Source organism: Bactrocera oleae, chromosome 3 (assembly GCF_042242935.1).
Source record: "Bactrocera oleae isolate idBacOlea1 chromosome 3, idBacOlea1, whole genome shotgun sequence".
Classification (NCBI taxonomy): domain Eukaryota; kingdom Metazoa; phylum Arthropoda; class Insecta; order Diptera; family Tephritidae; genus Bactrocera; species Bactrocera oleae.
The window spans coordinates 60,846,555-60,869,881 of NC_091537.1; the positions used below are offsets into that span (position 1 = coordinate 60,846,555).

Consider the following 23,327-nt stretch of genomic DNA (forward strand, 5'->3'; position numbering starts at 1 on the left):
GGCCAAAGAGGCGGTATATTTGAGAAAATTGTTATATGAAATGAATTGCCACGAGGGCGTAGGTCCGTTCACAATGTATGGTGATAATTTGAGTTCACAACATTTAGCGCGGAATCCAGTTTACCACAATCGCAGTAAACATATAGATATACGATTTCATTTCATACGAAAAGTTGTAAAAAATAATGTAATTATTTAAAATATTTAATTACAGAACATATGCCAGCAGATATTTTGACTAAAAATTTATGTAAAGCAAAACATGTAAAATTAATTGACTTGCTTGGAATGAAGCATTAATTGTTTGATATTGAAGAGAAAATTATTGTTGTTGAGGAGGAGTGTTGAAAATCTGGCAACCACGGATAGCACGTATCATATGATTATTCCCCTTTACAACAACAACATTTTTCAGTTATGTACATCTTTGAACTTTGTAACAAAAATCTGTAATTCATGTTTTTAGTTTATTAAAAACTGTTGAAGTGATCGAACTCGGGACTTTTATTTATTCCGGCTAACTGTGCAAAGTAAGCATATTCAACAGTGTAAGTCATAGATGCCATTATTGTAACTTACATATTATATAAAAAAGTATTATAGAATAATAAATATTTTTATATGTTATATATTTTCGATTTTCTATATATATAACAATTTGTTTTGTTTTCGATTCGGATAATTTAAATTGCTAAAACTGCATTCATCATCCCTTGGAAAATAGCTGGCGCATTTTTTGAACCGAATAACATTCTCAAAAATTCGAAGTGGCCATTTTGGGTAGAAATCTTTGTGCCAAATCAATTGTTGTGAAGGATAAACATCAACCTATCTTTGTATATACCAACGTAATTTCTGAACGATATTTTTCCCTTCAAGAAGTAGTGTAAAATTAAAGCACGAAATTGCTTATCACCCACTGTTTTTAAAATAACAAAAGTAGTGTCACTCTTAGCACAATAACTCGCAAAATAATAAATAGAATGACATGATATTTTAACAGCTGTCTTTTGAAGCTAAGTAATAACTGAAAATTAGGTTAATTCAATAAAACTAGCGCTATCTATGTGTGAGGCCCGGGACTTTTCAGCCCATGTGTTATCAGAACGATAAGGAGTTTTAGTATGTTATTTTTACCGGTGTTTTGAATATTTTCACTAACTTTTCAGCTTATTTAAAAGTTTGTGTAATACTGAATGTGAATTGTAACCGAAATATAAGCTCTTAAGTTTATTTACATTTATAGAAAGTAAAGTGGCTTCGGCATAGTCGACGTGAGCCATTTACTTTGTTACATAATGAATTTCGAAAGTTTTACAGAGATCACAAACTCCTCCTGGTATTGTTTCGAGGTCTTGACGTTATGCCCATACAGAGATCTATTCCTGAACGTATGACATTTTCTTGGAATTCAACAGCTACATTATACGCCTTCATTTTTTGGATTTTTATGACTTTATTGTTTTAATTGTTGGACAAGAAAGGATTCATATTCTTTATACAACAAAACAATTTGACGAATACATATATGCCGTAATCTTTGTGATATATTTGATACCACAATTTTGGATTCCCTTTATTGGATGGGGTGTAGCAACGAAAGTGGCTGAATATAAATCTTCTTGGGGAAAGTTTCAGGTAAGATTAGTTTACAGGTATATAAGAAACCAATTATTCATATGCAGAAAGACTAACAAACACAAGTAAAATATGTCTCGCAATGTTGAAAGACCAAAGGCAATGAAATACTTTACATTAAATAAGTAGGGAAGCGCTAAGTACGGGTATAACTGAACATTTTATACCCACGCAAAGGTTCCTCGGAAATACTTTCAGGTGTTGGCAAAACTTTTATTAAAATATACTGCGAAAGTTTATCATTCATTATTCGAAGAAATCGTGAATAAATTACAATTAAATTTGGTATCTTCTTGACTTAGATCGATAAGATAGATAGATTAAAGTCTAGACCAATTTCATTCTTATTTAACGCTGAACCCCATAATTTTGAAAAAAACTTGTCCAATTAGTTTCATTAATTGGCATTGGTAGAGAAAAGGACGGACTGATTGCTTTAATTTGGACATTGTTCAGGTTTACTTGAGATACTTAAGAACATATTTTCAAGCAATTTTTTAAATATATAACTCACTCACAGGACGACTTATTCGCCATAATATTTGTTACAAAAATGAGAATTATTATATATGATTAATTTGAGTTCCAAGTAGTATTGATCCGATTTTATCTCGTGGGCAATCCTCCGAGGGTGCTAATTGAAAATTTGACGGCTCAAATTCCATTGGATGAGGAGCGCTGTATCGCCTTATTCTGGATTGATTCGAATTAGTTCCCTATTGCTTTCTTATTTGTTACGAATTTTGTTAGGTACATTATTGGTATTAAAATCACTACAATTATTTCTGCTAGTATAACTTTAAGAAAATTTAAAGTTGTATGCATTTGTGGGTAATAAATCCAATAATTTGGATTTGAATGATACAAGTGATTTGCGTTATTAGGTGATAAGCTATATGCCTGATAGTTATTGCCATGAGAATAGTCAAAAAATCGATTTCCCCTAGATGGAGAAAAATGTTAAAGCTCGTTACCATTTTCTATATTTGAATTTATTCCAGAAAGGTTGGAAACTCTGGAAAATGAGTTGTTTCTTTGATTATGATTTTGTTTGTCTCCTATCATCTTCAAACACATTATTTTCTTTTAAAATTCGTATTATTGACTTAAGATCAATTACAATATTTGCGTTTATAAATGCATAATTTTACACTCTTCTATTTACTTGCCGTCAAATGGTTGAATCAGCTTAACGAGATCGCTCTTACGTTTTCCTTCGTTGCATAACGAGATCGCTCTTACCTTTACCTTCAGTCATTGTTGTTTCTTTATTTATACTAAGCTCAACTTTTTGTCTATAGTTTCTAACTCTTTTTTTTCGTTTTAAATGATTTTTTTTACCAAATTACCTAACAAAGTTAAGTAATCGGCAAAATTGATATTTACTTTAGTAGTATTTATTTACAAACTCTCTTTTCATAATCTCGCAGCATGTTGCTACAAAGTATAATAGTTTTGTTCCCCTAACGGTTGTTTGTATAACCTAAAACTAATCGAGTTAGATATAGGGTTATGTATATATAAATAATCAGGATGAAGAGACGTGTTGAATTCCGGGTGATTGTCTGTCCGTCGTGGGCGTGGTCCCGCTCCCTAATAGGTTTAATGTGCATATCTCCTAAACCGCTAAAGCTATCATAAAAAAATTCACTGGGAACAAATTTTTTTAGCACCTCTATCGACAGTGTGAAAACGGGTGAAATCAGGTGACAACGCCGCCCACTCCCTATATAACGATTCTGTTAAAAACTACTAAAAGCGCGATAAGTAAAGCACTAAACACGCCAGAGGCATTAAATTTTACGTCTGGGATGATATAAGAAGACTTTATAGGAACCACGTTCAAAATTAGACGTGGTACCGCCCACTTGTATGTGAAAACCCATATATTGAGATCTGCTTAACCGATTTCAACCAAATTCGGTACATAACATTGTTCTCATATTTCTATGTTATAGTTCGAAAATGGGCGAAATCGGATTACAACCACCCTTATTTCCCATATAACACCATTTTAAATTCCATCTGATTCTTTCACTTCCCACTATGCAAATCAAGCAACAATGATTGTATCGGGTAAAACCTTGTGACCAAAAATTGTCTAAAGCGAACCAAAACTGTTCAAGCCCTAGGTACTGGATATGTGGACCCCAGTGCCTATAGTTGACTTTTTACCGAAAATATCGGTCAATGTGTAAGATATTACATATATAATATATACTTGAAATTCATATAATAAAATAAATAAATCAAACTCTCGATAATAGTATGTTTTTGTGTCAGGAATGGGTTGAATCGGATCAATTCTTTCTAAAGCCCTCATATACCATACGGATGAATATTTTACCGCCCCCCATGTAACTAATATCAGGATTTTCGAACATTCGTCTGACTTTACTCCTTATGATTGGTGATGGTATGTGAGGTACCTTAATGAAACAGTAAAAGAATTTCATTAATCTGTGGCATGTTAGTAATATGTGGTATCGGCAAAAATTGATAAAATCGGATTAATACTGCCCTCAACCTCCATACACTACTTATAATGCTTTTAGTTATTTTAAACAGTTTTATGACGAATATGTCGATCAGTGAGTATTAATATTTTTTTCATATATAAAATTTATTCAAAATATGTTCTCGAATATAGTTAAGCAACGTCAAAATTAATATCTTTCTCTATCCCCAATATATATATGATTTCCGTCTTTCCACCTGACTTTAAACCGTTCTAGTTTATGATGATGATGAAAATGTGATATTTTAATAAAATTAAGAGGATAAGTTTTCTTAAAAATTATGTGGTTTGGCGCTGAATCAGAATGAAATTAGTATATACCTTGGTCTAAACCTCACACCTTCATATAATGAATTCCAATTCTCTGGTTAACGTGTTCGACATAAGCTTATAATATAAAATTTAGCCACTTTGGTCGAGTTAATATCACACTCATACATATGTATATCTTGCTTCAAGATGTTTTTTTTTTTAATTTTATGGCCTTATTATAATTTAAGTCAAACAGATACAAGATTTGTTTGTAATTTATATTATTTATTCACTATAATTACCATCCAGCGCAATAAACCGGTTATATCGATCTTCTTTGGATTTCTTACACTGCAATAAAAATCAGTCTTGTATTACGGTATTTTATCTGTCATCAAATAATATTGTGTTTCCACTCTTAATGTTTTCACCTGTAGCAGACCCTTTTGGACGTCCACCACATACTGATATGGTCTGTACGTAATTTATCAAACCACTTACGAATCGTAACACATAAGTAATGCTGGAAATATTCAGGGGTGTTGTTCAAGACAGATTTGTGTAGTTGTCAGAATTGCAAACCAATTCTGATTTTAAATGGTGTCACAGAATCTGATTGGATTTGCAATATGCAAAGCCAATATTCGAATCAGCTGTCTACTAATGTGACAAAATTTTCAAATGAATAAATTAGGAAGCGTTTTATACATTTGAAATGCTGAATGAAGTCTACTAAAGTTTACAATGAGTTTCGCTATTTTAGCTTTTATTTTATTTGAGGAAAAAAAAGCAACGAAAAGAACAAAAGGAATATATTAAAAGAGCACAGTAATCCACTTGATGCACCAGGGGAGTCGCATGTGAAATTCGGCTTGCATTTACTTGTATGTTTGTATACATGCTTACTTTACAGATTTACATATATCACATTATCGACTGAATAAAGACGCATTTGGGTGTTAAATTATGTTTGTTACGTTTTGTAAATTCTCTTGAAATATCTTGATTTTTTCCATAAACTCGATATATATGAAATTTTTTGTTTTATTCTTATGTTTTCCCCTATAGAAATAACGATAAATTAAATCGTAACAATAATATAAATAATTTTTTAACTTACATTTTAAATATGTCATCAAAAATCCTCTTGCTTTGTTTCTGATAACAAAACCGATAAAATTGGTTTCCGTGACACCCAAAACCGATACAATTTCTGTTTCGAACGTCAAACCAATAATATCTGAATTCATGACACCTACTACATTTTTTTATCGGTTTCAATTCCGATTCCGACAACTATCAGATTCTACAACACCCCTGACTATCTTGTTTTTATTTCCAACATCAAAATTTTCTCTACACAAAGTATTATCTCACTAACCGATTGCCCGACAGCTGATTTGGATACAAGTGTTTTTCAAGTTAAAAGCTAAGGTCTTACTACAAAATTAAAGATTTAGTTTTAATGGAACCTCAGCCTGTCAAGCCTGCCTGCTCGACATATCCAGACATTTAAGATTAGAACGTTTTATGGAAAGACTTAGATGTATTAAGGTTAAATCAACAGTTTTTGAAGGATATTGTTGCGATTCCTTTGTAAAGATTTATGATATTCCAATTTGCCCTTACTAAAGAAATTAGGCCTTTAGACTATAATTTATAAGACGACGTCGTGAACAAATTTTAAATTCTTCTCAAAGAAGAGTGACCCGCCAACAAACCAGGCAACAACTGGCAAACGAGCAGCAATCATCGTTGGAAAGAGTACAATTGCATAGATCGGATCCCTCAAATCGTCAGTTAGAAAGCGAAAGGCAAATCAGGAGGAATATAAGAAGACGTCGTGAAATTTCTCCTGATGCACAGCTAGAAGAACAAGAACGTCAACGTCGAGCTGCCAATATCTTTGATTTGTACGCATTGTTGAAAAAGAAAGGACCTACAGAAATATGCGTGTGTTGCGGTGGCACTTGGTTCCCTCACCAAGTGAAAAAACTAGAAAAGCGTCAGACTTCAACAAAATTTAAGCGCTCAGAAGATGCTAGAATAGTGTTTTACCTGTCATCAAAATTTCCGTCTTCGAACTTTTGCAACACATGCTATCGGATTGTTAGGAAAGGCAAGATACCAAATATCTGTCTTTCGGAAGGATTGGAGTTTCCAATATTCCGGAATGCCTTCAGGGTTTAACGTGTCTGGAGGAAAGACTGATATCACTGAGGACAGTCACCATGCTGCCACGAAGATTTGACAACAGCCATATTGTTCAAGTGCACTTGAAACGCCGATTGGAATATGAGCAAAATTTTATGATGGAGACAGTGCGACCAGCAAAGATATTGGAGGCATTCAAGCATAATATACAAATGTCAAGTGATTGGCTAGCAAAAGTTGGAAACGAGGAAACTGTGCCATTTATTGCGGATCCTGCAGATCACGCAGAAGTAAGAGACCTGCTAAATGCCCGTCAGGAAAATGTACCGCTTGAAATGGAAAAAGAATTAAATCCAGATGGGCAGGATGCTTTAATGGACAATGAACCCGTTAAAAATAGATCCATTGAACGGATTGCAATGGCACCAGGACAAGGTAGATGCCCCAGGGACGCTACAACCGACGACGATGCACAGGAGTTGTCGTATCCAACGATTTACTGCGGAAAGAAGAGGACATCCACAACAACTTACAGTAAAATTGGACGTTCTGAAATTCGACGCTATGATCGGTCCAGATGGTCAGGACACTTTAATGGACAATGAACCCGTTGAAAATAGATCCATTGAACGGATTGCAATGGCACCAGGACAAGGTAGATGCCCCAGGGACGTTACAACCGACGACGATGCACAGGAGTTGTCGTATCCAACGATTTACTGCGGAAAGAAGAGGACATCCACAACAACTTACATTAAAATTACATTCTGAAACTCGACGCTATGATCGGCGTTGACTTGCTCTTGTATATTTATAAGTTCTACGAGTTAGAGCGCATTAAAAATGCAATTTCCATTTGTCTGCGTAAAAAGTCTGGATCAAGGAATATAACTGTTGCAAATGTGAGTCAGCAACCTTATCCAGCATGATGACGGCTATCATGTACTCAAAGGACTTCGATCCTCACCTGCACATTGGGAGGCTGAAAAGAAGAAAGTTTTAGCCTTGATCCGTCAGTTTGGTTTGCCAACATTTTTTATTACAATGTCTGCTGCAGAGACAAAATGGCCTGAGCTGTTGGTCACATTGAAGAAACTGGTAGATAAAGTAGATATTTCGGAAGGGGAAGCTACTGCTCTATCAAGCTCTGAAAAGGCGAGGTTGATAAGGACAGATCCAGGTATTTCGACAATCGATTCCGCCAAATGCTAAAACTATTACAAAACGGACTGTTTGGGGAGCATTTAGTAGTCCGTTACTATTATAGAATTGAATTCTAGCATATGGAATCACCACATTGTCCTGTACTGGCTAAGTGACGCACCACAATTGGAAAGTGATGGAATTATCAACACAAATTAACGTGAAACATTCATCGACCGACACATCACAACCGATGGGGATGATTTGGACTTACTGGAATTCATTCTGTATTAAAAATACAGACATGGTCGAGCTTGCCTAAGAGACCTACATGGATTCAACATGGCATATCCGCCGACGCCACGGACAGAAATACTTTTCCCCTTAGAGAATGAGGAAGGTTTTGAGCAACACAAAGTTCAATTCCAAAAAATACAGGAACTATTAGCTTTAACGGACCTCCCAGAGGAAGAAATAACACGGTTGAACTGCTTCGAAAATTTTTTGGCGGATGAGCGAATCAACACTGATTACGAAGGATACAAGCTTGCTCTCCGCTCATCTGTAAAAAAGCCACAATTTTCCTAAAGAGACAATTTTCAGACCGACTTCTTTTGGGACTGCATTTATCAGAAGTAAATAATGGGGAAATATTTATAAATACATCACATCCAACAACCGAGTAAGGATGATAAAGCCCAGACATGAATTGAATGCTTTACAGGAGGACTCTTCGGATATATATGTGCCGAGTGTGCTGGAGCACTACTCTCAAAGGCCCGATCAATTGGAAGAACTATGCTTAGCAGATTTTGCAGCATGGTTCAGATTTTGCAAAACAAGCAGAAATGTGGTTTTCGCAGGATCCAATAAAAACTCAACTTAGTAGGTTGAAGACAAAAGGAGCATTGACGACATGCTACAGATTTTTGGCTGAAAAATCGGAACAACGCCTGGATATTTATTATCAAAATGTAAGAAGCCAAAACAAGCATATTGAAGATATCAGATCAGACAAGCTGATTTATTCTTCTGATATTCTGTGCTGAGAACTGGGCCTTACTTCAAGAAGAATTCCCAATAGAAGGCTACAATGTTATTGCTCACCTTGATGGAGAAACAAGGTCATCCCGACGACGCCCTGCCAACGGCCTTATAATATACTACAAGCAAGATAGGTGCTCAGGTCTATCAGAAGGATAATTTTCAAGGAACGACACCGGTTCAACAAACGTTTACCAGCTGTTAAACGTAAACAATTCAACAGTCTCCATATCACTTGTGTACAGGAACCCCCTCTATAGACTTCCGGAATTTAAAAACCAAGTGGAAAATAATATCCGTCAGATAACTGAACAGTGTAATGGACCGTCAGTAGTCCTTGGTGACTTTAACATATGTCGCCTAACAGCAACTGATAATTTGGAGACTCGATTACAACAGTTAGGATTTCAATCTCCATAGGCTATGGTCGACACAACAAAACAAGAAACAGCAATAGATTGGGTATGGACAAACATGGATCCTGCAATGACCTCATGTACCACATATGAAACACCATATAGTGATCATGACGGAATATTTTTAAGCTTTAGAAAATAGATATATTATATATATAGATAAATGTTAGATTCAATGTTATTAAATATAAGTTTGTATTATAATATTGTATAAAGTGTAAGTCATAGATGCCATTATTGTAACTTACATATTATATAAAAAAGTATTATAGAATAATAAATATTATTATATGTTACTAGCATTAATTCGAATAGAAGATTCTTTATATTAAACAACCTGGTTAGAAATAAAATGTTTTTCGTTGGATGCATACCGTTGGACGGTTACGTTTTCAAATGTAGTCATACATATAGTAGTTACTAAAAGAAATGCACCTGTGAGGGGTATTATAGCTTTAGCGCAGCCGAAGTTAATGTTTTTTCTTATTTTAAATAGTAATTTGTTCGATATGTGGTCGTTTTTGCAATGGCTGCTTAACTCATATTCATTACTTATTTTAGTTACCTCTTTAAGGTGGTTAGGGTAGTAATATTTTTGCTTGAAACAATTTGCAACTTTTCGACTCGTGATGCAGTCCATCGAGGTGAATTTCTATTATTTTTGATTAGAAAGCAGAATATCTTCAATATTTTCGAATTCCTTTATGGTTTGGTAAATTTCAAATCTGTTTGAAGTAACCAGAGTTTTATAAATGTTTTAAAATTGAATAAAGTCGTTGTTGTAGCGGCAGAATTCTGCCGAGTTTACAGTCCTTGGACGGACAAAAATCCGGGTCCGTTCCGGTTCGCAGATCCGACTGTCGTCGTCATCGGTCATAAGTATTGATGTATTTTTGTTTAACAAATATGTTTTAATTAAATCCTTTATATACTCAGTTGTTACTTCTGTATAGGGTTGCAAAAAATGCATTAAAAAATGATTGAATTAACATTTCAATTTTATTTTTTCTAAAATTTTAAGCTCGCATACCGGATTAAAAAAAATTTAGTTCCACATACCGGATTAAAAAATTAACAAAAAAAGTTTTAATATCAAAAACCGGATTATAAATTTTATTTTAATGTTTAATTCCAACTATCAGATAGAAAAATAAAATAAAAATTGTAATCTTAAGCATATGATTAAGAATTTAAAATCAAATTTGTTAAGGGTTTTGTAAATTTTTAAACATTTTGAAGAAATTTGCGGTAAAATACCGGCAAATCCAAAAATTGTTTTATATTCTGGCTGGCGCATTTTTTGAACCGAATAACATTCTCAAAAATTCGAAGTGGCCATTTTGGGTAGAAATCCTTGCGCCAAATCAATTGTTGTGAAGGATCAACATCAACCTATCTTTGTACATACCAACGTAATTTCTGATGGCGCGGAATCCCCGTACCACTTTTCAAGCCATTGCTTCGCTTTAACGATATTTTCCCCTTCATGAAGCAGTGTAAAATTAAAGCAAGAAATTGCTTATCACCCACTGTTTTTAAAATAACAAAAGTAGTGTCACTCTTAGCACAATAACTCGCAAAATAATAAATAGAATGACATGATATTTTAACAGCTGTCTTTTGAAGCTAAGTAATAACTGAAAATTAGGTTAATTCAATAAAACTAGCGCTATCTATGTGTGAGGCCCGGGACTTTTCAGCCCATGTGTTATCAGAACGATAAGGAGTTTTAGTATGTTATTTTTAACGGTGTTTTGAATATATTTACTAACTTTTTAGCTTGTTTAAAAGTTTGTGTAATACTGAATGTGTATTTTAACCGAAATATAAGCTCCTAAGTTTATTTACATTTTTAGAAAGTAAAGTGGCTTCGGCATAGTCGACGTGAGCCATTTACTTTGTTACATAATGAATTTCGAAAGTTTTACAGAGATCACAAACTCCTCCTGGTATTGTTTCGAGGTCTTGACGTTATGCCCATACAGAGATCTATTCCTGAACGTATGACATTTTCTTGGAATTCAACAGCTACATTATACGCCTTCATTTTTTGGATTTTTATGACTTTATTGTTTTAATTGTTGGACAAGAAAGGATTCATATTCTTTATACAACAAAACAATTTGACGAATACATATATGCCGTAATCTTTGTGATATATTTGATACCACACTTTTGGATTCCCTTTATTGGATGGGGTGTAGCAACGAAAGTGGCTGAATATAAATCTTCTTGGGGAAAGTTTCAGGTAAGATTAGTTTACAGGTATATAAGAAACCAATTATTCATATGCAGAAAGACTAACAAACACAAGTAAAATATGTCTCGCAATGTTGAAAGACCAAAGGCAATGAAATACTTTACATTAAATAAGTAGGGAAGCGCTAAGTACGGGTATAACTGAACATTTTATACCCACGCAAAGGTTCCTCGGAAATACTTTCAGGTGTTGGCAAAACTTTTATTAAAATATACTGCGAAAGTTTATCATTCATTATTCGAAGAAATCGTGAATAAATTACAATTAAATTTGGTATCTTCTTGACTTAGATCATTAACTTAGACTAAATGTTATTGCTATATTTTACTTCCCGTCAGCTGAAATTATATTAAAAACATCATCAAATGAGATATATATATGTGATATCAACTCATCCGAAGAGTCTTAATTTCAGTATATATTGAGTTGATGTGGAAAACGTCAACCAGAGGTACGGAATTCATTATATTAGGGATATGTGGTTTAGATTAAAGTCTAGACCAATTTCATTCTTATTTAACGCTGAATCCCATAATTTTAAAAAAAAACTTGTCCAATTAGTTTCATTAATTGGCATTGGTAGAGAAAAGGACGGACTGATTGCTTTAATTTGCACATTGTTCAGGTATACTTGAGATACTTAAGAACATATTTTCAAGCAATTTTTTAAATATATAACTCACTCACAGGACGACTTATTCGCCATAATATTTGTTACAAAAATGAGAATTATTATATATGATTAATTTGAGTTCCAAGTAGTATTGATCCGATTTTATCTCGTGGGCAATCCTCCGAGGCTGCTAATTGAAAATTTGACGGCTCAAATTCCATTGGATGAGGAGCGCTGTATCGCCTTATTCTGGATTGATTCGAATTAGTTCCCTATTGCTTTCTTATTTGTTACGAATTTTGTTAGGTACATTATTGGTATTAAAATCACTACAATTATTTCTGCTAGTATAACTTTAAGAAAATTTAAAGTTGCATGCATTTGTGGGTAATAAATCCAATAATTTGGATTTGAATGATACAAGTGATTTGCGTTATTAGGTGATAAGCTATATCCCTGATAGTTATTGCCATGAGAATAGTAAAAAAATCGATTTCCCCTAGATGGAGAAAAATGTTGAAGCTCGTTACCATTTTCTATAATTGAATTTATGTCAGAAAGGTTGGAAAGTCTGGAAAATGAGTTGTTTCTTTGATTATGATTTTGTTTGTCTTCTATCATCTTCAAACACATTATTTTCTTTTAAAATTCGTATTGTTGACTTAAGGTCACTTACTATATTTTCGTCTATAAATGCATAATTTTACACTATTCTATTTACTTGCCGTCAAATGGTTGAATCAGCTTAACGAGATCGCTCTTACGTTTTCCTTCGTTGCATAACGAGATCGCTCTTACCTTTACCTTCAGTCATTGTTGTTTCTTTATTTATACTAAGCTCAACTTTTTGTATGTAGTTTCTAACTCTTTTTTTCGTTTTAAATGATTTTTTTTACCAAATTACCTAACAAAGTTAAGTAATCGGCAAAATTGATATTTACTTTAGTAGTATTTATTTACAAACTCTCTTTTCATAATCTCGCAGCATGTTGCTACAAAGTATAATAGTTTTGTTCCCCTAACGGTTGTTTGTATAACCTAAAACTAATCGAGTTAGATATAGGGTTTTGTATATATAAATAATCAGGATGCAGAGACGTGTTGAATTCCGGGTGATTGTCTGTCCGTCCGTCTGTGCAAGCTGTAACTTGAGTAAAAATTAGATATCTTTATGAAACTTGGTACACATGTTTCTTGCTACCGTAAGACGGTTAATAAGACGAGCATAATCGGACAACTTCCACGCCCACGAAATGCCATTGATCAAAAACAAATAAATTTCCATAACTAAGCTCTACACTAAAATACAAGACTGTTATTTGGTATACATTAAGAAGGGGCATCTGCAGTTTAATATTTTTTTAAAAAGTGGGCGTGGTCCCGCTCCCTAATAGGTTTAATGTGCATATCTCCTAAACCACTAAAGCTATAATAAAACAAGTAAGGAAGGGCTAAGTTCGGATGTAACCGAACATTTTATACTCTCGCAAAGTCAAATAGTATACTCGTTTGAAATTTCTTTGTGGATTAACTGATATTTTCGGTAGAAGGTCAACTATAGGCACTGGGGTCCAGATATTTAGTACTTAGGGGCTTAAACAGTTTTATTTCGATTTAGATAATTTTTGGCCACAAGGTGGCATACTTTAAACGCATTATTCACGCAAAGTTTATCCCGATACAGTCATTGTTGCCTGATTTGCATAGTGGAAAGTGAAAGAATCAGTTAAAATCGAATTTGGTTGAAATCGGTTAAGCAGATCTCAAGATATGGGTTTTCACCTAAAAGTGGGCTGTGCCACGCCCACTGTCTAATTTTGAACGCGGTTCCTAGAAAGTCATCTCATACCATCCCAGAGATAAAATTTAATGTCTCTGGCGTGTTTAGTGCTTGATTTATCGCGCTTTTAGTAGTTTTTAACAGTACCGTTATATGGGGAGTGGGCGGAGTTGCCACCCGATTTCAACTATTTTCACACCGTCAATAGAAGTGCTAAAAACATTTGCTTCCAGTGAATTTTGTTAATATAGCATTAGCGGTTTAGGAGATATGCACATTAAACCTATTAGAGTCGGGACCACGCCCACTTAAAAAAAATTTAACTGCAGATGCCCCTCCCTAATGTGATCCTGTGTACCAAATAACAGTCTTGTATCTTATTGCGGAGCTTAGTTATGGCAATTTATTTGTTTTTGATTAATGGCGATTTGTGGGCGTGGCAGTGGTCCGTTTACGCCCATCTGCAATACCAACCGTCTTACGGTAGCAAGAAACATGTGTACCAAGTTTCATAAAGATATCTCAATTTTTACTCAAGTTAGATCTTGCACGGACGGACGGACGGACAGGCAGTTACCCGGATTTCAACTCGTCTCTTCATCCTGATCATTTATATATATATAACCCTATATCTAACTCGATTAGTTTTAGGTGATACAAACAACCGTTAGGTGAACAAAACTATTATACTCTGTAGCAACAGGTTGCGAGAGTATAAAAATTCACTGGGAACAAATTTTTTTAGCACCTCTATCGACAGTGTGAAAACGGGTGAAATCCATCTGATTCTTTCACTTTCCACTATGCAAATCAAGCAACAATGATTGTATCGGGTAAAACCTTGTGACCAAAAATTGTCTAAAGCGAACCAAAACTGTTCAAGCCATAGGTACAATATGCAAAGCCAATATTCGAATCAGCTGTCTACTATTGTGACAAAATTTTTTAAATGAATAAATTAGGAAGCGTTTTTTACATTTGAAATGCTGAATGAAGTCTACTAAATTTTACAATGAGTTCCGCTATTTTAGATTTTATTTTATTTGAAGAAACAAAGCAACGAAAAAAATAAAAGGAATATATTAAAAGAGCACAGTAATCCACTTGGTGCACCAGGGGAGTCGCATGTGAAATTCGGCTTGCATTTACTTGTGTGTTTGTATACATGCTTACTTTACAGATTTACATATATCACATTATCGACTGAATAAAGACGCATTTGGGTGTTAAATTATGTTTGTTACGTTTGGTAAATTCTCTTAAAATATCTTGATTTTTTCCATAAACTCGATAATTATGACATTTTTTGTTTTATTCTTATGTCTTCCCCTATAGAAATAACGATAAATTAAATCGTAACAAGAATATAAATAATTTTTTTAACTTACATTTTAAATATGTCATCAAAAATCCTTTTGCTTTGTTTCTGATAACAAAACCGATAAAATTGGTTTCCGTGACACCCAAAACCGATACAATTTCTGTTTCGAACGTCAAACCAATAATATCTGAATTCATGACACCTACTACATTTTTTTATCGGTTTCAATTCCGATTCCGACAACTATCAGATTCTACAACACCCCTGACTATCTTGTTTTTATTTCCAACATCAAAATTTTCTCTACACAAAGTATTATCTCACTAACCGATTGCCCGACAGCTGATTTGGATACAAGTGTTTTTCAAGTTAAAAGCTAAGGTCTTGCTACAAAATTAAAGATTTAGTTTTAATGGAACTATCTGTTTCAAACCTCAGCCTGTCAAGCCTGCCTGCTCGACATATCAAGACATTTAAGATTAGAATGTTTTATGGAAAGACTTAGATGTATTAAGGTAAAATCAACAGTTTTTGAAGGATATTGTTGCGATTCCTTTGTAAAGATTTATGATATTCCAATTTGCCCTTACTAAAGAAATTAGGCCTTTAGACTATAATCTATTAATGACGATTTGTAACGAAATGTGTTTTTCTTGAATGCCTTAGGCTAAAAGTATATTCTCTTTCTATTTATTTATTTTGTTGAATCTATCTACATGGATATATGTACCTATGTAGAGTAGTATACCAATAAAAATTACGTGTGACGTTTTCTTCGGAGTAATCTCCTAACATAAATTACTGGACCGATTTTATTAAAATTTAGTGCACTGTGCACAGTTTGATTCAACTTTATATCTCAAAGGTAAAACAATTTATAAATAAAAAAATGTACTTCTAAACATAAGCATGTTTTTAAAATTCAAAACAAAAAGTTAAATAAAATAAAATTTTGAGTAAAATGCCAAATGGCAAAACCCTTATTTTTTCAATTGACAAATATTTGTATGAATCATTTTCAAAATTTTTAATATTTTTTAAAATATTTTTTTGTTTTCACACTCCTCAATACAGTTGTAATAAATACAACCTACAATATATAAAATCAATTATATAAGCGTATAGAACCAAAAACCAGAATGATTTCTCATAATTTGAGTAAGTTTAGTTTATAAAATGCTCTAATTAATTTCCCTGTAAATGTAAATAACTGAGGCAACAGTTCCTACTTCTAATGATTAAAATACAATATATAAAGAAATCTCAAACGAGTATACCATTTGACTTTGCGACGGTCTTACACTGACATTAGGGCACAATAAACTTAGGGTCGCGGTGTATACCTCATTTTCAATATAGACTGACATTGTACATTATGTTGAAATCAAATGACATTAGTATTTATTAAGCTTTTTTTTCTCTATCAAGTTTATTTTAATTAATATAATTATTATTAATTTTTCATAGTAGATTCGTTTAAGGATCTCTTTCGTAGATCCTACAGACTGCGCGAATAAAATTAAAAATTAAAATTAATTTAAATAATTATTATTAACTTGAATAAAATCGAATAGTATAATTGAATTTAATTTACTATTATTTTTATTAACATAATATTTCAATGTTTGCTTAAAAACTAACTTATTCCTCGATATCTACTTCTACCGAAGGTCATCTTGATTATTTCACTTCTAACGTATAAGCGCGTATTAGATACTGATTAATTGTTCGAGTGAGTGTAGCAATGTCACTTATATATAAGTATTGCTTAACGTCATTTTGAAAATATATATATACGTATAAATAAGTCTATATTTATGTCGATTGGTTTTAGGTGTTACAAATAACCGTTAGGTGCACAAAACAATTATAATCAGTTGAAACATATTGTATAATTGCACAGAAGTTAGGACAAAAGATTACCTCCTAATAAAAATAATAAATGTCCGGGTAACTCTTTATCAATCACTCTTTTGATGAACCGAGGTTATAATCGGTCATAGCGATCTTCCTCGCATGGATCCCCCCATGTGTTAGTTGCCGTCATTTTCTCCGGTGCTTCCATACGATGTGCCCATTAATCTTTACCATTGCGGAAAAGAATCTTGTATGAAATGATATTGAAAACCAATAATCTTTACCATTGCGGAAAAGAATTCTGTATGAAATGATATTGAGAACTTTTAACTGAAATGTATTTGATAGCTTCTAAATAACCCCTCTCAAATACTTAATTATTTTCTTACGTTGTATCAATCTCCACTCTAATCTATGTATTACATTTTGTAACATTTTTTGCTTTAACTGGTAAATAAAATATTTTCGCTTATTTAATTTTTATAATTTTTTAAACTTTTACAACTGAAATTTATTTTTATATTTCAGGTTCACAGATAATTATTTTGTTATTATAACTGCACCAGCGCAACTGCAACAGACTGTTAAGGTCTCATGCAACTGGCTGACATCCATCTACGTGATGCTGGGGGCATGGAGACGGATCAGAGTTACGTTCATCCCGAAGGCTGGTAAGAGCGCCCGCTTCACGACAAAGGCTTTAGGCTCATCAGCCTCGGTAGACGGTCAGAAAATCCCAGAAGAAAATATCCAGATAGTTTTAGCCAAAATATCCAAAATAAAAAATACACTAACAAAAATAACTCGCTACAAAAACATTCCAATTACAAATATCCCGTACCGAAAAATCCCAACAAAAAAGTCACAATATAAACAAATCTCATATCTAACATAGTATTTAAATATTTTCCGCTCTCTATAGTTCGTTTTTAATGACTATTATAGTTATATTCATTCAATATTTGGGTTTAATATATGTCATTACTATAATTCGCATCGTTACCCTAATAACGTATAGTCTGAAATACAATAACTCAGTCCCAATATCTGCGGTGGCAGTAAACAGTACACGACGGTCAAACCTCTAAAAATATTTTAATTTAATAATAAGTACTAAGTAATCGCCGTTATATAGATATTAGTGAATAACATTGAAAAATTTATTATCAATCCAAAAGGAGGGAAACCCTTCATTTGAAGAGATTTATATACACGTATCAAAGCAAATCAGACGAAAAAGTCACATGGCGATGTGTTGATTACAATACAAAGAAATTTAGAGCACGTGTTTGTAATATGGAAGACGATGATTTGTATGATATTCTTATATTAGATTTGTTATTTTTTTGTAATGTGAAAACATGTTTTTTTGGTGCATAATCATTTACCAAATGTGGCTAAAGTTTTAGCAAGTAAGATTATGGCAAATATAAAACACATGGCATCGACATGAAATATGCCAAGTCGGGTGATATCAAACACTGTTCGTAATATATCACAGTCAACCGCTGGACAATTAACTAGGCGTTAAAATTTTAGTCGCACCAATCGTCGAATTTGAGTTGATAAAAAAAAATAGCTCCAACCATTCCGACAACAATCACTCAACTCGTTATTGGTGATTAATATAAGAATACTCCAATGGATGAATTTTTATGTTGTGATCCTCGCGATCATCAAGTTAAATGTAAGGAAAGATTTTTGTACTCACGTGATAGTGATAATGCCTTGCACATGAAGATGTTTTATGCGTTAACGTAAGTTCCTGTTGCGTTATTTTTGTCTACGAGTCTATGATAAAAATGAAATTTTTTTTAAATCTTCCGATGAGTTGAGTGAATTTTTGGCTTATATGAAGAATACTTGGATTGGTTAGCTAACTCGTCGTGGCGAACGCCAACATTGCACATATCACATCGCAGTATGGAATCACTATCAGTCAACCGTCGACGAAGTAGAGCGAACAAACAATGCGATAGAGGAGTGGTACAATACGTTCAATATTCGTGTCCAAAATGCTCCCGTAACGATATGGGCATTTACAGGATTTCTCCGAGTTGAACAAGTGGCAGTCGAATTCGATTTGGAGCTAATCGTCGGAGGTGAGAAGCGTTCAGTTAAGAAACGTAAATACCAAAATCACGATCATCGTCTCCTAAATGTTGTTAAATCTTGGGAAAATGACGAGCAGTTACGTGGGGTAGCCCATAATCTTGAATATTAGTCTTAGTATTGATCTTAATATTTATTATAAAATTATGTAATTATTGAAAATATATTTATGTCAATATTTATTGTATTTGTTGTGCAGACAATTACACGTATCCTTCAGTACACGTGAAACGTTCCAAATTCCAAGGACGAAGCCCCACTCCAAACAAAAACCTTTCTAATTAGCATATGACTGATCGACTGACACATAACGGAGCCTTTTTCGAGGGACCATTTATCAGGAGCGTAACACTCTTATTGAAAGGTTAGCTCAGTGAAGAGTTCAATGTTGGGACCTTCCTAGATATTACGGGAGCGTTCAATAATGTCTTGTAGGAAGCGATTATAATAGCTCTGGACGTTTTTGGAGTTGAAGCGAACCTTCAACACTTTATTTTTAGTCTTCTCTGCGACAGAGTGATCGTGACGGAGGGGGGTAAGGCAGTTGCTCGGCGAAATGGGAATACGGGCATCACACAAGGTGGAGTTCTTTCTCCTCTTCTATGAACCTTGGTCGCCAACGACCGGTCGTACGAGTTGACACAAGGGTACCTTAGCGTCGTAAATAATTGTGCGGCTGGAAGTGGTATTAACTCAAATAAAACTGAGATGGCTTTATTTACTAGCAGGTAAAAGATTTTGCATGCACCTCTGCTGCGTATGGAAACCAACCACCTTCAGCCTGCAGATACGGTGAAGTATTTAGGGCTCTTCCTGGATAGGAAGCTTTCATAGAAGCCTAATATTGAGGAGAGAGCATGGAAGGTATTGATTGCCTTGTAGTGCTGCTGTGTGTAGTGCTGGTGCACTAATTGGGTTTCTAAACGAACATGTGTCTGAACATTCGGAAATTCTCGTACGTTTTGACTTCATACCGAGTCTTTTGGATCATCCAGTCGCCAAACCAAACTAGCGGCATACCTGCAAAGGAGTTGTGGGTGGGTAGAGGCCGCTGGATGATGCTTCTTTACGGACGGATAGCAGTCAGTTCAGACTTCCTGACTGCTGTAGTGTTTTTCAAGCCAAAGCTATTAAAGTAGCGGTAGATTTTCTGCTCCGGGATGCAGCCTCATTCAGAAGAGTGACTATCCACTTTGATAGTACGGCGGCGATACTAACTTTGAGCTCACTAACCGTGCGTTCAAGGCTGGTTGAGGAATGCCTAACCTCGTTATCAATAGGGTGCTTGGGCAGCGCTGGGCTACCATCGGTTCTGTCGATGTCGCAAGATCCTTTTGGCCTAAGATCGATCGCAAGAGATCTAGTAAGCCTAGACTCTGCGTACTTGTGGGGGTCTAAATAGACTATTGCCCTATCGGTGTCCACTCTGTAAGGTTGTAAATCTTACCGGATACCGAAGCTGTATGGCAAAAGACGAGGTGGAAACATCGCAACATTCTTGTTTGCTAGATGGGAATAGCGATTAAACACCTAAGGAAATTTGTATTGGCCACAAGGCGCTTTTCCGACTCATAAGATTATATTTTCATGACTTTACTAAGGACTAAATATAGTAGTCCCAGTGTGATGCTAAACCTAACCTAACCTATAACCGCATCATTAGTATTGAAAAAAACAGTAGTCCTTAATATATACACATATATATAACAAGATAAAAAATAGCACCAGATTTTAATACCAATCAAGGAAATATATATATTTACGAATATAAACTACTTAATTTTAAGCTCAGATTTTCGAGGACACTTTAAGCGAGTATGACCCTCCTGACGACACAAACCGCATTTCCGTTTTGGGGCAGAATCTAAAATTAAACATTTTAATTATAGGTAATTATGCAAAACAAATAAAAATACCTTTCGAAGCATGCTTTCTGTTACTTGAACTCTGATCACCTTGACTGATACTGGACGCAGCGCCTAAAGAAATAAGTAAATTAAAAATAAAAGCTGATAAATTGATAGCTTAACCCAGATATTACGTAAAATTTTTTTATGTCAGACTCTAATAAATTTTTAGGGTCATTTTGAATACTTGGTAAATGAAAAATGAAAGATATTTTTTTCAAGTTTTCTCTTGTGACTTAACTGAAGATGTGTATAATATTAGTCAGATGCACCGCATACAGAAAATATAACGGTACTATCAGCATATTCGCTGATGCGTCATTTTATGGTCTGTTGTTGTAAAACTACAGTAGCAACAAAAGGATTTATTTAATTGTCTTTTTCATTGTACGTGTTTAATAACAATAATTTAATAATAATAAATCAGTAGTTTATTTTTAAATTTAATTATTAGATCTGGAGTTCAGTTCATACGCTTGAAATTTACATACAAATTTATCAAAAAATGTGTGAATACGATTACTAAGTCGTGTCTAAACTTTAAGAAATAGTTGCTTTTGTAGAAAGTAGTGGCTTTACAATATTCATATTTGTATATTTTTCTATGCGATAGAAATTTCGATTTCTTACATTATATTTTTCCGCTCTCTCAAAACCTAAATTGGGATTATTAGCCTATATAATAAAATAACTAAGATTATAATTAATTATACATACTTGTATACAGTAACATTCAAGAAAGCGGACTAACTGCACGTCCACCTACAAAAAAGCCGCTCTTGATAGTAAAAATGCGATAAAAACGCCTAAATCGGGGTAAACTGCATATAACCTTGGCCAAAGAAGATTGGAGAAGTCATGTTTTCAGATGAATTAAAAATTAATTTCTTTGGTTCAGATGGAATTTTGTACGTTCGCATAGGAGTTGGTGAACGTTTCAATAATGAGTGTGTCAGACGTATCGCGGATGATCTGGGGGTCTTTTTTCTATCATAGTATTGAGCCTTGGTTGATGGAAATGTTAACGCAATTAAATACCAACAGCTCTTACAGGAAAACCGGGTTCATTCAATTGAAGAGCACATTTGTCAGGATGATTCTCACCATGCCATCGTGCCAAATCGGTACGTAATATTATTTTTATATTACATAATCTTATTAAAATTTCATTTCTAAAAAAATATGGTTACTTCACATTTTAAATTTTTTTAGATAAATAAATATTTAGCAGAATTGGTAGTTTAATTATTGGACTGGCCTGGGAACAGTCCCGATATAAACCCCATAGAAAACCTTGGCACATCATGAAAGTGCGGATAATAAAGAAGAGACCAAGGACTTTGCCAAGATTTGATCGAATCATTGACGACGTTTGGTATAACGACACAAATTTTACAGTCGTTAGTTGACTCCATGCCCGAACGAATAAAGCAGTCATAAAAAAATAGGAGGCGCTACGAAATATTAAATGAAGACATTTACATTTTGATGCCTTCATCGTTATTACTAATTTATAAAATCCTAAATTAAAAATAAATTTTTATTGAATCGCTTTTAGTTTAAGGGCATTTTTTATAAGTACCATATTGGAAATTTGGTCTGTACTACTGTATTTTAACTGAATTTTATTGTTGTAGGGTTGCAAAAGAAATTTAGCATTCATTATTAGGAAAATCGCACTTTTATATGGTAAATCCGGTTCGAGAAATGAAGTTTAATTAAAAAAAAAGCAGATTTGCTTCATTTTCTTTTGATAGGACTTCACAATTTCTAAAGAACTGACAACAATTAATATTTTAAAATCAATAAGTTGTATGACTGATTTTCACTTTTTAAACACTCGCAACATAGTTAATAGTTTCATTTACCTAACGGTTGTTTCAAAAACTAATCGAGATAACAAAATAAAGAAAAAAATTATAAAGGGCTATAACAAAGCCATAAAATTAGATACAAAACTGTAATTTGGTACGGGGTACGAAAGAAAAGAAGGGCAACAGGGGTTTAAAAATGATTAAAGAGTGGGCGTAACTCTGCCCCCTAATAAGTTTAAAGTACTCATCTCAAAAAACCAGTAGTACAGTGTAGTGTACCGTAGTGCATGTCTCACTTTGTACCAAAATTTCGGTCAATATTTGAGATATACGAGTATATGTTTATGAAATTAAGAGCGAAAATTGATAATAATGTGCCCTCTTATCGATAATGGCTAAAATCGGGTAAATAGTTCAACTGGCCCCATATACTAATCAATTAGTGAGTTATTTTAATGAAATTTAGAGATTCTTGTCCGTCCTTGTGCAGAGATTGAC

The 23,327-nt window shown here is 33.8% G+C and overlaps 1 protein-coding gene and 1 long non-coding RNA gene across 8 annotated transcripts in view; one reads left to right on the top strand and one right to left on the bottom strand.

Annotated features, from left to right (window-relative positions):
* The first annotated feature begins 231 nt into the window (after positions 1 to 231).
* On the top strand, positions 232 to 22,578 carry LOC118681194 (uncharacterized). Of its 5 annotated transcripts, XR_011395391.1 has the most exons (6): positions 232 to 548; positions 1,313 to 1,638; positions 11,088 to 11,413; positions 17,525 to 17,667; positions 21,743 to 22,139; positions 22,228 to 22,578. It is a non-coding gene; the product is annotated as an uncharacterized lncRNA (long non-coding RNA). The 5 variants fall into 5 exon arrangements; XR_011395389.1 differs by lacking the exons at positions 21,743 to 22,139; positions 22,228 to 22,578 and having other exon boundaries at positions 235 to 548; positions 1,321 to 1,638; positions 17,525 to 18,235; XR_011395387.1 differs by lacking the exons at positions 21,743 to 22,139; positions 22,228 to 22,578 and having other exon boundaries at positions 236 to 548; positions 17,525 to 18,235.
* The window catches only part of Top3alpha (topoisomerase 3-alpha), a 52,682-nt gene continuing 50,167 nt past the window's right edge, over positions 20,813 to 23,327 (bottom strand). For all 3 annotated transcript variants that reach the window (XM_036364869.2, XM_014243357.3, XM_014243356.3), the window contains 2 exons: positions 21,025 to 21,087; positions 20,813 to 20,972 (listed from right to left, as the gene is read on the bottom strand). In XM_036364869.2, coding sequence (XP_036220762.2) covers positions 21,060 to 21,087 — 28 coding nt within the window. In that variant the 3' untranslated portion in view covers positions 20,813 to 20,972; positions 21,025 to 21,059. The remainder of the gene's footprint in view (positions 20,973 to 21,024; positions 21,088 to 23,327) is intronic.